Source organism: Semicossyphus pulcher, unplaced genomic scaffold (assembly GCF_022749685.1).
Source record: "Semicossyphus pulcher isolate SPU_LCO1_2020_fin unplaced genomic scaffold, fSemPul1.0.p SCAF_13, whole genome shotgun sequence".
NCBI lineage: Eukaryota > Metazoa > Chordata > Actinopteri > Labriformes > Labridae > Semicossyphus > Semicossyphus pulcher.
This window is the reverse complement of record NW_027211637.1, coordinates 15,852,111-15,866,903: the sequence shown is the minus strand read 5'-3', so window position 1 is coordinate 15,866,903 and position 14,793 is coordinate 15,852,111. Positions and strand designations below refer to the sequence as shown.

The following is a 14,793-nucleotide window of genomic DNA, read 5'->3' as shown; positions in this document are numbered from 1 at the left end:
CCACCCATGGTGGTGGAAGCTATCCGGGTTTGTATCGTTGCCTCTGGTTGTAATACAATAAGGGGGATGAGTCACAAGCTCTTTCCCTTTCTGAGAGGGGGGGGTGGATATAACAGGGGGGGATCTATTATTTGAGCCGGTGCATTGTTTGGCACCCACAGTACCTGATGATGGGTTCTCACCATTTGTAAGCAGCCGAGTGAGCTGCTCTGATCCATGCAGACAGACACAGATCACACACTCCACTTCTTATGGCCTGTGTGTGTGTGTGTGTGTGTGTGTGTGAACATTGGACACCGGATTCGCTCAGTATAAGTCGGACTGGGTGTCAAAGTTCAATACTTATCGAGCGCTGAGCCAAATGTGTCGGTAGAATCAAGTATCAAAGAGAGCGTCTGCTGAGCGTTGGCACTGATGCGACGATATTAGCTGTTGTTTATTTACTTTTCTCAGTCTTATCAAAACAAATGAAGCTAATTTGGACTTTATTTTATTAAGGCTAAATTAGGCCGATACTAATGAAGATCTAACAAAAGGTTTTGTTTTCATTCCTCAAACTGAAGCATCAAATGTTTGTTCGGTATCAGCACTGAACCTGACTAATAGGCACCAGTATGGCTATAAAATGTAAACAATACCCCGCCCTATTAATTAGCCTCGGCAAACTCAGAGGTCTATATAACCAACAATGCACATGTTTCTCTGAGAGCAGCAGTCAGACACAGCTGTTGTGCTACTTTCCAGGCGCACATCATGAATAATTGCATAAAGGTTAAGGTAGCCTGCTTTCAGGTTTTTTTCTTACATAACACCAATGTTCTGGCCTAAATGCATTATGCACGCATCGGTCATGCCTGTGACATTTCATTGATTGGTATCTTGGTCGCCATTGTTCAGCAGAGGTCTCAGTATGTTTCCACTAGTCCCACATTGGTTGACCCCATAACAGTCTGCCAAAGGAACAGGTTTTTCCTCTAGTGCCGGATCAGCACACAATAACAAAAGCACAGACGACATGTACCTTTGAGACTTCACTCTTTTATTGACCCGCCTGTCAATACCTCCTCCTCAGAGGACTCCGTTTAGGATTTGGTTATCCAAATATATCCTGCTGCACACAAAAGGACAACTTCTGTTTGGTTCCTTGTTAATCCCTGTATGACATCTTGCACGCCGGCTGTTTCTAAATTCTTAGAACTAAACAATGAAACGGCAAGTCACATAATCCCCCTTAAGACATGAAGGCGTATGGATGCACAGCTGTTCATACTTAAGTTATTGGAATACATATATCAAAGCAAAACTTCCCAGCACGGCGCCAGATGCCAATCGTGTCAGAGTTAGTTCTTGCTTCATCCAGCCACAGGAGAGATTGACAAACCAAAACACGAGGGACAGGTGGTCCCTCGCAGGGAGGCACTCTGAGGGCCAAATGAGTCTGTACTTCTGTGTGCATCTTCCTCTGTGTGTGTGTGTGTGTGTCATACATGTCTGACTTCCAGCCACAGTCTGAGTGCTCGGCGCCACCAGATTAAATCAAAACTCAGGTGACTGGACGAAAGTAGACTTATGAATGGCGGCAGTTTCTACTAAGGGCTCTGTAAATGTTGTAGTTTGGGTGGATCTCTAAAATCACAACTGATGCAACTGTGTAATTTACTTTCTAGACACCACAAAGGGAAGAATAAAGGTGATAAAAAGTCAAGACGATGCAACAGTCGTTCCTAAGTATTCAAACAAGCTTTCAAACAAGACATTGGAACGAAAACTTTGGCTCTGTGTGGTGCATTCAGGCGCTGGAGTGAAAAATCAACCTTAGGACATTCAAGCTGCTACAGACAGAAATGTAAGAAAACCCAACCTGGCAACAAACACCACGAACAGAACATTTGATCGCTTCCTCCTATCATAAAGCTGTTAGTACTCAAGCAAAATGTCAAAAGTTATCAGAGAAGACTGCAGCAAACGTTTAAACCAAGCGCAGTTGAAAAGGATGAAGCGTGCAAAATCCCAGTAAGCAGAAGTGAAGACGAGGAAAATATGAATTGATCCTTCTGTGGCTGAGCTGCAGCAGTGGAGGGACGTTAACACAACAACATATCCACACAGAGTTTCCAACAACTTGACTCACTTTGCAGTCTGGATGTGTCATGCACTTTACAGTAATTCAATGAAAAGGGGATTGTTGGTGAAGACAAGTATAATAAGTATGGATGTTTTTCCAGTTTAAAAACTACAGGTGAGGAGCAAAGATAGACCAGTGAGTAGTTAAAGAAAAGGTTCATGTTTATGTGAGGAAGCATGCTTCTTTAAATTGATGCTTGTCTAAAGCACGCAAATATTCTGACCCAGGTTTATCAGATTAATGGGGCTGTATTCAAGATGTAGTAGAAGTAAAGGAAAGAATAAAACAGCCAATTCAGTCTGAGAATAAAAAGTAAACATAGAAATGAAATATTCTTGCACAATGTCACCGTCTATTCAGCAGGGCTGTGTACTCAGGCTGATAGCTTCCACTGAGACATAGAAGTCAGGACATGTGAACTGAACGAGATACTCCTGTCTAACTCATCTACCCAGAAGCAACCTGTAAGAATGAATGATCTCTCTCTCCCTTCATGTAGGATAGTGGACGCACTTCATCTAAACAGCAGCAGTGTAACTTCCTCCTTCCTGAGATCATTTCCACCTTCATCTCTCTGTAGTTGTCTGAGGAGACTCTCCACAGCAGAGCGCTGAAACGTGGAGATCTATGGAGACAATCCCCGCGAGTAACCGAACTCAAACTCAGCCCATTGTGAAATAAAAGGCCACTCCATGTGAGGGGGATTCTGTGAGCGTGGAATTATGACTCAGAGAAAAGTGCAGGGAGAAGAAAAAAGGAAGAGACTGGCAGCTCTTTCGCATTATTTCCCACTCTCCATCCGTTGTCACCACTGATGCTTTCACAAACGCCCCCCCCCCCCCCCCCCCCCTCTCCTACCCTGCTGCATCGTGGAGGTCCCTCACAAAGCCCCCTTTTGTCATCGCCATCATCGCTCTCACATCTTCTCAGCCCTGAACCTGCATGATCGCCCCGCAGGGACAACAGAAATAAGGGGAAAAACAAGGCTGGGACACAGAGAGGGCCGGAGGATGATGAGGTCCCTGAAGAAGAAAACCAGCTTTCCCAGAACAGAGAGTCTGGCCCTGTGACGCCAGGAGACACAGAGTTTGAGTTTGCTTACATGTGTGATACAGAGGGGTGTGACGGACTGAATGGAGTCTGTCTCTATTCATACAAATGTGAGTAGCTTGAAGCCAGACAGGGAGATACCTGTTGAGACTGAGAGTTGACTAAATGGCACATGCTTTTGCTCTTTTCTAAAGCGTGAAAACAAAGAAACCCCCTCCTCATTTAGAAAGATGTATAGATGCGTTTAACACGGTTGATAACAGCATTAAGCTAAGCAACCCTCCAGCCAAACAGTGCAAGGCTCATGTCACATCACTGATTGTTCAGAGAACTGTAACATACAGTGTCAGGGGTCCAAACCCTGAGGCAGGGCAGCTGTCAATCATCGCATGACCAAGGCAACCAACCAGCAGTGCAATGCGCCTATAGTCACCCCGTCTAGTCTGGGGCCTTTGCATTTAACACACAAGCTCACTAGACCAGCAGAGTTATGTCAATATTGCCTCATTCAGAGTGGCTCCATATTCATCTGGTTGCTTAATAGCGATGGTTGGAAGACAAAACCAATAAGTCCAGACAGAGTTCAGCCCATATGTGTTTAGGAATTCAAACATGAGGAAAGAAATCATGTAAAGTTTAAGTTTGAAGAGAAGATAGGCCACCGCGGGACGCTAAATTCCTCACAGACGGATAACAAGTAAAATTGTCCTATTGAACCGATTAAATGGCCGAGAGATTGTGGGATACATGTGCACAATAACGCATACCAGCTGATTGTGCAAATAACTCTTACCATAGCTGTTTCTCAGAGCCATGGCAGTCGTAATTGGAAAGCACATGTGTAGCTGAAAGCATTAACAATAGCGCTGTTCTGTTTAAGTGGCCCAGTATGCAACGATAGTGTGACAGAAAACCAGCATTCACAACACGATGGACCCTGAATTTTTTTTAATTTTTTTTTTATTTTCTTTAAGATTATTTTTTTGGCCTTTGCCTTTATTTATAGGACAGCTGAAGAGAGACAGGAAATGAGGGGAGTAGAGAGTGGGGGAAGACATGCACCACATGATCGGCAGACCGTGAGTCAAACCTGTGATCAGTGCGTCGAGGACTATATCCGGGGCGCCTGCTCTACCAGCAGAGCTAAACCTGCACCCCAGTATTTTTTTTTACATGTTGTGTAAAATGATATCATCAATTAATTGCAAAAGATTGTTGACAGATAAATTGCTAATAAAATATTTGCTAGTTGCAGCCCTACAAAAAGGTCGTTTAATACTTATTTTGGAGGTGCTGATTCATGGATAGTTTTTAAACAACAAGAAGTCCCTCCAGGAAGTTGCGATGTTGCTTTTTGCAAATTAAGTTCAACCAATTGCCACAACTTTTCCCACAAATTTGACCTATCATCCTATTTCCCCGCAAGTGTGAAATAGGATGATTGATATCTTTGATATTCAAAATACTGATCCCCTGACGTCTGCAATGTTGTCTAAACATCTGAGGCCCCTTTTCTGTATTAATTACTAGTGTGTGATGTTTGTGTCAGCACTGATTTTAAAGAGTCATTGTACAGTGAGATAGTAATCCCCCTGTCTCTTATGAACTGTTTTATGCTGCCGCAGCAGTGAAATGAAGCGTAAATACTAAAAATCTGATGCAGTGTTTCTCCTATAAACACAAACATGTTAGTTATTATAAAAAAAAGTGGGGATCTGACAGCACATACAGAAAAATTATGAGCCACAAGTAATGAAGAAATATGTCCAATGTGTTGGGAGCTGCAGTCGTAATAAATTACTTATTCTCTCCTCATTTTATTCCACAGCCTTCAGTACGAAGAAGTAATCATTCTGTTTTCCATCAAATTCATTGCACAATCCGAGTGTTCCACCCCACCCTGTGTCATTTTACTACAATAGCCTCCTTGTTTTAGGGAAACTGGGCCTGAATGGCACCATGCTACATTATCATGATATTCCTCCACAATGCAGCTAAACGGGCTCATTCAACCCAGATGACCTTCCGCAAACCCCAACAGAGTTGCCAATCGCTGCCCTACAGCACAAAACATAGGCTCATTAAAAATCTCATTTGAAAAGCTGCCGAGATCTACAGCACCATCTACTTTTAGTACGCCACCTTTGACACGGATAAGTGGCTGAGGAGTCCAATGTACAATGTTTGTCCTATATTGATGGGGAGAGAAAGTAGGGCGTTTTCACTGAGTGAAGCAATACAGTAACAACATTGTGCTCAATTGTATGGTGATAATGGTGGGCAATGACGAGCACCAGTCTGAGAGCTGTGTCTTGTTTTCTCATGAATGTAAATGTCCACTTTGATTCGCAGAGAGGGTTGTTGTTTAGCAGGAAAAGGGCTCCAAAAAGACGCATCAAGAATGAAAATGTTAAATTATAGAGGTGTCACTTTTAGATTAATTCAAGGACTGTTAAATGACACATCCACAATTTAAAATCGGTCTTAAAACTATTCTCACATGTCTAAATGCATACTGGCAGCTGTTGTTTGTCTTGTCCACGCTAGCCGGAAAGAGACATGCTCCTAATGTGAGTTCAGAGTGATGGGAAAATAAATCCCCAGTCCTCGTTCTGTTCAAAAATGCATCAAGTTCTGCCAAAACTGATAAGAGGCTTCAGCAGTCTGGGTTAGAGCAATCAAGTAACTTTTACATTTACGGTCTTTATTCGTGAAGCAAGTGTGAAGGGAATTTTATATTAAAAGACCCTGTCATTGGAAGAGTCCCACTTCACACATTTGTCAGACTGCTGAAGCTTCATATTATCTTTGGCTGAACTTTGGAATGCATTTTTGCACAAAATGAACACTGTTGATTCTGTCCACCAGCGTTTACACGGCACGGCACGACGAGCACAGACAGTGGGGACTATTTCAGCAAAATAACCATACATAGGTAATTATTAGCATCAGAGTTTCTTCAGACCTGTTTTATAGTCCTGTATTATTCCTGTTTTCACTCACCTGGTCAAAAACGAACTTGTACTCCTGGTTGAGCTGCCAGGCGGTCACTACATGTATGATGGACAGCACCACTCCACAGACCACAGCAGCTCTCATCCTGACCGGCAGCAGCGTGTAGATAATGTAGATAAAGAACACCGTCCACCAGATGCCCTCTGAGGCACTGGGAGGGTGAACCATCAGCGCCCCAAAAACCTGCACGACGATCAGCACCCCGATCACCAGGTAGCTCACGATCCACATGTAGTCCTGGTGGAAGCCGTTGCGGTTACACACCACCATCATGGCGAGGAAGCAAGCCATGGCCACAGAGAGCACTGAGATGTAGACCTTATCTAGGGTCGGGTTGGTGGACGGGTGGATGCAGTGAATAGCCAGAATGACCCCACACACCACCACCAGCACCCCCATCAGCATGGTCAGGGAGCTCTGGTTGAGCCTGAAGAAGTAGCGCTGGTACAGACGCTCCAGCTTGGCAGATTGAAATTTCTTGGATTGAAAAATCCAAATAAAGCACCTCCAGCAGTCTGCGGCGGACATCACCTTACAGCCGCCCTCCGCTAATACCCCTGACTCCTCGTTTCTCCTGCCCTTCAGCTCGCCATCTTCAAATCCTAGATCCACCGCCTTTAGACCCAGATCCCCTCCTCCGCCCATCCTCTTCCCGTAGTGGTCCTCCTGCCAGCCGCAGCGCACACCGAAGTTGCCCCCGCTGGTGCCAGCTGAGCAGTTGTAATGTTTGGGGGCCGCATGAGGGGGCTCCAGGTCCTCAGGATCCCTGAGGCAGCTCATGTAGTGTGGGTTGCACAGTGACGAGCTGTCCTTCCTCTTTTTGCCGTTGCGCTCTCCCCATGCCGTCTTTCGCTCATCCGTTCTGCCTCTGAAGAGGTCTCTGGCCCACGACATCCTGAACAAAACAGATGGAAACATGGGCTGGAGTTAGGGGCATTTAATCAACAAACATCATGCATGAAAAATGTCAATTCGGGACATAATGGTAGAAAGACCTGAGTATCCTTCACCTGTGTGGGCTTTGTTGTGTGTAGCAACACTGCGCTCTTTGGCCAGGCCACTAGTGAGTCCCAGCAAGCACACACCATGAGCTCAGACGGGCCGGAGGCATCAGAGGTGTGTCTGTGTTTGAGCCGTCGTTTGTAGAAACAGTCAGCATGTCAGCCCCAAACACCACCCAGTCCTTCTATAGACCACCTGTTTATCTGTGAAACAAACAATACACATGACAATGGCCTGAAGATATATCACTTTAAAATCAAGATGATTACGGACAAATAAACATCAAGGAAAACACACATGTGTTGCATCTGTTGATGGGATTACTGTGTTTGTTTATGTTTGTGTTTTTGGATGATTCTCTGTCAGAAAGTTGGACAGCCAGGAAATAATATCTATTAAATAGCGTGCGCTCTTCACTTTCCCTCATTATCTTCCCTCAACAACCCCCGGTCACGTTTTCCATGGAAATAATTTGCCGTTTTGTTTGCTAAACACTGGAATGTGACATCAAAATCTCCTCCGATTAATACCTCATGCAGCCGTACGTAACAACAGGTCAATTCTGTCTTCAAACCGTGAAGTTAAACCGAGTCCCATTTCAACAAACACAGAGGAGACTAACAACTGTTCTTGGTGGATAGCACTCGGCTTCGACGCTCTATCATTGCAATCTGCCCCGAACATCTTGAGTGGGCAGGGATGGGTGTGCTCTATTTGACAACAAAGGCCTTCTGAGTGGGCACCATCAGAGATCAAGAGCTCTCCAGTCCAGATTAAATTGTCCATGCTTCCCCCATTAGCTTTGATGACTCACTATGGCCGGCTTCTGGCAGCACATGTCAAGGACACTGCTAACCTCTAAACTTAATAAGCAAATCTCTGCCGGGCTGACTGAGCCGAGGCAAACAGCGAGGAGAGAATACACGAGCTGCACACATGGCCATGTTTAAAATCAATCGCAGTTTCTAACATGAGTTTCTCAACCACAAAAAAGGGGGAAAAAGGAAAGTGTGGTTTCGATTTGGTCAATGGACCGTGTAATCTAATACGCATATTTTAATCAAACACAACAACCTTGGAAATGTTTCTGCTTAAAAAAACATTGTTCTCCATAGTTGGAATGAATAAAACTCATTTTGATAATAATCAAATAATAACTAATCACAAATGTTAAGAACTAGCACAACATCTGCATCATATTCCATATTAAGAGCATGTATTAAGCATATGATCCACTGTAGAATAAAGGGGCCTGTTGGCCCTTTGCACTGAGTTTACAGGCTTCTTAACCTTCGTCCTCACCTCACCTTTGAAACGTTTACGACAGGTCAGACAGCAGCATGCAGCTCTTACGTAATACTAACTGTACGTGCATCTTCCATAGGTAACTGAGATATTTTGCACAACAAATGAGACTATTTAGCTTAGCTGTCATGCATGCATTGCAAACTGGGATAGTGATGCGTTCACTTACAATTCAATATTTTAGTGTGTACCCCTAAACCAAATATGCTCCCTACCTACCCTCCCATCCCTAAACACACACACATGTGACAAGACAATGACCAGCAGCCTCCAACCCTCCTGTCACCACTGCTAACACAGACCTGATGTTAAAAAACATGTTTGGCACTCACACGTGTAGGCCCAGGCAGGTTTGGATGCGGGCAGTCGGCCGAAGCGCATTACATAACAGGACGCTTAGAGTAGCCTACATGCGAAGTCACCAGCTCTCCTCTGTGCTTAAATGAAGCCTCTTAATAAAAACCACACTACACCTGGACACCACAACACTGCACGACGCCGGATAGGGCTACCCTGAAGTCAGGATACAGTTTGTGGGCTGCATTAGAGAGTGCAGCTCGACACACATCGCCGCCTTCACCAACTTACCAGGAGTAACACATTCCGTCGGGCAACTTCAGCCTTAGCAGCGGGATGTGCAGACCAGCTCACAGGGCTCATGTACAGGGATAACAGGGTCTCACATAGGCTTACTGGGCCTGTCTCCCTCAATATAAACGTGTACGTCATTATGTTTAGACTCCAAACAGTTCACTGGACCAGAGGAGATTGTTGAAAATGCCGAGGGCCACAGTGCAAACTGTAAATCAGCTGAACTTCCTTCATATTGTGGCTTTTTAAAATAAATTAATCGCCTGTGCCTGCATTAGGAGCAATGCTCATAGTGTGGACAGTCCTGCAGAACAGTTCAGGCTCCTCAACACCGCAGCAAACATCACAGCAAAACACAAGAGTACAAGTCAGCTGTTGGCATTTTGATGTATCCTCTTACTGCATTTCAGTTCAGCTGGCCTGCAACAAATTAACATTGAGCAGAGCAGTTTCACAACACTGTCGCGGGAAAGCTAAAGAGAGAGTGTACTTACCATTGGACATCCTCGTTATTACAGGAGTAAGTGTAAGACCGCAGTGGAGCTCCAGTTTAGCCCAGTCTTCAGTCTTCACGCAGCCGCCGTCACACGCTTCACACGCGGGTCAGTCCGACAGGGAGATACGGAGGGAGGAGGGCGGTTTGTTTCAGAGGGAAGCGAGGAAACGCTGCGAATTTGTCCGGACAACCTTCACTCTCCTCAGCCAGAGCTACAGTACAATCCCACCGCCTCGACCTCCCCGACTGCCTCTGCCTCTCTCTCCCATGCTCACGCGCACACAAACACACTCACACGAGCTGCATTCCGTGAACACGCGAGTCCCCCTAGAGGTGGCGCGAGCGTGTCTTCCCCTGCGTGTGAGTGATTTACATCTTTGCTGCAATGTTTTCCATTTGTTCTTTTACTTTTTTTTCTGACTCCCATAACAGCCCACAGTGTCACCCAACGTAAAAGACAATACCCTCATCAGAAACACAATCAATTTTCATTTTAAAGTGGGAGAAAACAAAGTGAAACACACGCAGGGCTGTCAAACATCCCACTTGGACAGCGTTGTAGCACCACCTAGTGGAGAATATGTATAATCACTGCCTAGGTCCCCCAAAGCAGTCAAAATGAAACTGCTCCACATTATTTTAATCAAACGTTTACATTTTTCAGACCAGAACATTTTAACAATTGAACAATAAAGTAAAACAGAATCAGGTTTATTGGCAGTACGTCTTCCTGCCAGTAAGCAGGTCGTCGCACGATAAAGTTTAATCTGTAAACCAGTAAGGCAACACTGATGTTGACACAGAGGCATCTGTTTACTTTTCTCCCTTTAAAACAACAGCACACCTTAGAAGATCCCACCGGGAACATTAAACATTTGCTTACAGTAAGCTGTTATATTTAATATTTCACAACAGGCATTAATATAAAGCAGATCCAGCAGCCTACAGTGATTATGCTAAAGTCATTTAAGTAGGCTTACAGCAGCTCTACCTTCAATATGCATAGAAAAGTACTTAAACATGTACAACAAGTAAAAACATTAATCAATGTTATATTATATGTATTATATATACAAAAATAATAAACATTAAGTGCACTGGGACAAAACAGTGACACAAACAATAGACAAAGAATTTGAAGTAAAACATTTAAACACAAAAATCGCCACTTAAGAGTGTTTTGTTCCTGCAGATAACAGCTTTTGAAGTCTTAATACAGGTATTGCTTCAATAACAATTGTAATGTTTTAAGCTAAAGTTAGTTTATTGTGTTAGGTAGAAATTCAATTAAAAATGTAATACATATTTTTATTATATTTGACGTGACAGTTGTAACATCAATGTAAAATGCTTAATAAAATGAGCAGGTGTTTATTTTGTATATGGAATTAATTTGAATGTTGTAATGTAAACTGTAAACTGTACAGTGAACACTCTATCTTTTCATCTGTTTGTCCAGCAGTGGGCGCTATTAGTCACCAATCGTGAGTTACTGAATGAAAAAAGCCTATCCAAGAGTTTAAAGGCCTCATGCACAGATGTTCTTCACCAGTCTGTTACCTTTAAACCTTAAACAACCAAATATGGCCTGATGGACTGTCTTTGACACAACGTTTAATCCAGTTATCAGCCAGTTAAACTCTGTGTAAACCCTCCTCTAACTCAAATAAGTGTTTTGCTTGATTTTTGCTGTTCAATGTTCAGAATGATATATGTGTAGAGACACTAGTTTTACTAGTTTACCAGTTTAACAACTGTATGTTTAAGCATAAGTTTGCATTATCCATGTAGTCTGGAAGCAAATCTTTTTCCACTATGCAAAGAAACAAGTAGGTTGTAGAACTTAAATCTTTCAGGGCAAATTCTGAATAGTATTAGTATGAATTAAATATGAATTAATAGTTTGTCTGCACATAAAACAAGACTAACCACAACTCTGGACTGATTTATGCCCCCTCTTTGTGGCCTCCGTGTGTGTGTGTGTGTGTGTGTGTGTGTGTGTGTGTGTGTGTCTCCTGTCTTTTTGACATTGGCAGTAGAAGCTATACCTGTCTGTATCAATCGATGGCTCTGTGTAAATGGAAGGCGTTTACAGGATGAGAGGGGGCCAAAGTGCTGGATCAGTGAAAACCGAGACGACCCCCATCCCTTTCATCCCTCCTCGTCTGTCCTGCCTGGACATCTACAGCCAGCAAAACACAAGAGACGTGTCCTTCTGTTTAAAACAGCATCTCAATCCAACAAACCTTCACACAGAAAACACTGGAACCCCTCAGGCTGTGATAAAAAAAAAAATCTACTTGAGTAATGAATCTCAGCATGAAGAAAATAATGGATTATCCCATTTTATTCATTGTGTGCTAGGCGACAAATCCTACCACACTGAGCTTCCGGGGACAAATTTGTTTTAGACATTTTGAAATAAGTGGGTCGATAACATACTGAGCCACGCTTTTAGGCAAATAAACATCAATTTAGCTTATTTCTACTAAAAATGATATAAAAGTGAATGAGGTTTGGCACAAGTTCAAAATAGGATTCCAGACTAACATTATCATCTTGTATTTAAATTTAAAAATAGAAAAAGCAAGAAGGCACAGAATATCTCGAGGACTGGGCTGTGTGAAAAATGCAGCTGTTGCATAATTTATAATGAAAGCTGTAATCTATCCATCAGCGTGTCCGCGCGCGTGGCTGTACAGTCATTGATCATGCCGCGAACCCACAAACTGGGGATTTCTACGGCGCAGGTTCCGCCGGAGACTTCGCGTCCAAAAGAAGCGTTCAGTCGCCGCTGAGCTGTTGCCCCTCGTGTTGTGAACATGTTTTCACGAGGCTCGGTGCTCTGGTGCTGTTCATGTTAAAACTGAGGCTTTTACTGTTATTTTACCGAAGTTGGGCTGATGTGACGGAGGTCCCCTTTAACTGCGGATGTCCCTGACCAATTCAAGCGTCTTCCTGCTGAACGAGGTGGGTTGTTTTCAGTTTGTCTTCTTCTTTTGGACCTCTCTTGTTGTGGTGGAGGAAATCACGACTGAAAGAGATGTTTCTTGTGATACGAAGCGTCGAGCAGCCATTTATTACTTGACATTCACACATAAACAAGCTGCGAGGATAGTAGCGGTGATTTAATTAGACATGCTGACCTCACCGGGAATCACTTCATGTTTTTCACTTCAGAGTCAAGGAGTCTCTGCGTGCATCGACACTGTCAGGGTGCCAGCGGGAATCGGGGGCAGATTTTAAATGTCCACAACAGACATTCACCAAAATAAAATATTGAGTCAGGTGGTGCAACAGATGAAAACAATTAGCAGCACTGTGGGTGTATGCATGCCTCCATCTTTTTTATTTATCAGGGCATGAGAATAGTACTTGGAATTTGCTCGAGGGTCACAATGAGTGCATTTACGCCACAATAATCACTTTCTCACACTTGTAATCAGAGAGTGTAAATTCCACACACTGACTGTGTACAAGCAACACAACAAATTTACTTGCTTTTATCTCAGTAAAAATGTACTTTAACTTATATGCTGGTACTAATTTGCATGCGTTTTATGTTAATATGACAAATCAGTAGTAGGCCAAATTCAATGTACAAGAAAATGAACAAATGAAGTGAAGGTGATGCCACTTTCAGATTTTAAAACTTACAGGAAAACATACCATATGAATACTTTACTGTAAACTGTATGAAATACTAAATATTGAAGGAGAACAATGCTACAACTGATGATGTAAAAGCCATAAATAATCTTGCAACATGCACGTTCACGATGTCATTCTAATATCTTAATGATTCACAATATTCTTAACAATTCTCTACTTGTTATGTAATCCACAAGATGCCGGTGAATAGAGAAACGAATGTTCTCTCATAATGAGTAAAAGTGTGATGAAATAGCGATGCAACAGTTCACCAAAGAGTCTGAAAGCCTTTCATCTTTATTTTGAAGGTTGTTTTTGTCTGTTTGGGGTTGTTTTATTGTGTCTGACTTTAGCTCGTCCATCCTGAAACTTTTTAGATCAAAGGATATGGAACTCTTTTTCATGGAGGTTTGTTTCAAAGATGAAATATAGCTGATTATAGTGATAGATATATTTCTCCTGTAATGAAGTCTGAAGGTTGATAAAGTCTGGTGGGATATTGATCCATCTTTGGGGTGTCCATCTGCATCTCTCTGAGCTTGGACTGTGTTTAAGGTGCTTAAAAAGTCCAAACTCGTGTGTCAGAGTGTGCTGCCAGCCTCCTCCAGCTGGTGAAAGCTCCTCTAGAGGAGTTGGATGATTGCATCATCACTTGCTTCAGTGTGTGTCTGGCAGGCAAACTGCAGGGGGTCGAGTCGGTCTTTGGGCTGTGGATTCATGCTGAGTGCTGGAGTGCAGGTTTCGCCCTTCAAATTAAAGTTCTCCTCATGGAAAGTCAGCTGCAAAAGCCTCGTCGTGACGTGTGCCAATACATTTGGGGTTTATTGAACATTTTGTAACGGATGAAACGCTTTAGACTGAGTTTTCTTTAAATTAATTTATGTTCTTCTTTCTGAGGAAGAGGCAGAGCTTTAGAAAACCCACAAAAATGTTGTCTTATCTATCTTCCATCCATTCATCTATTACCTATAATGCTATATCCTGTATATCTATAGCCTGTTGAGTGTTGCGGGGGGCTGGAGCCTATCCCAGCTGTCATTGGACGAGCTGCAGGGTACACCCTGGACTGATCGCTAGTCAATCACAGGGCTGACACATAAGCTGCTTTCCCACTGGTAAAAATAACACTAACACCCACTTTTGTGCTTAATGGGAAAGGTTACAATCGGTATTCAGACCCGGGTCAAATGACTCTGCAGTAGACCCGGGTAATTATCACCTCTAATCGGCATTGATGGGAACGCAAAACCTGTGTTGACATGCTAATCTCCTCCCCCTTTCCGGCACGATGCTATGTTTCATCTGTAACTTCTGCGACTCCTCGTCATCTCGGCTACAAATTCCGCCCGTCTCCGTCCGAGCAGCGCTCGAACATTGTTCCAAACTGTGGGCGCCAGGTTTGATAAACAGTCTGAATGAGCAATAGATACAATAAAGACCTAACCACCGTAACATCTTCACTGTTTACCAACCCTGTCGGTGATGTAGCAGAAAAGAGACTGAAAGGAGGATCCTCCATGGGAACAGAGACGATCAGCATCTGTAAGCTGGGTCTGAA

General features: G+C 43.4%; 1 protein-coding gene across 1 annotated transcript in view; it reads right to left on the bottom strand.

Moving 5' to 3' along the window:
- LOC138589433 (adenylate cyclase type 6-like) overlaps positions 1 to 9,842 on the bottom strand; it is a 32,467-nt gene extending 22,625 nt beyond the window's left edge. Inside the window, exons 1-3 of the mRNA XM_069659699.1 lie at positions 9,583 to 9,842; positions 7,201 to 7,395; positions 6,179 to 7,085 (exon numbers count right to left, since the gene is read on the bottom strand). Coding sequence (XP_069515800.1) covers positions 6,179 to 7,084 — 906 coding nt within the window. The 5' untranslated portion in view covers position 7,085; positions 7,201 to 7,395; positions 9,583 to 9,842. The remainder of the gene's footprint in view (positions 1 to 6,178; positions 7,086 to 7,200; positions 7,396 to 9,582) is intronic.
- Positions 9,843 to 14,793: the final 4,951 nt, after the last annotated feature.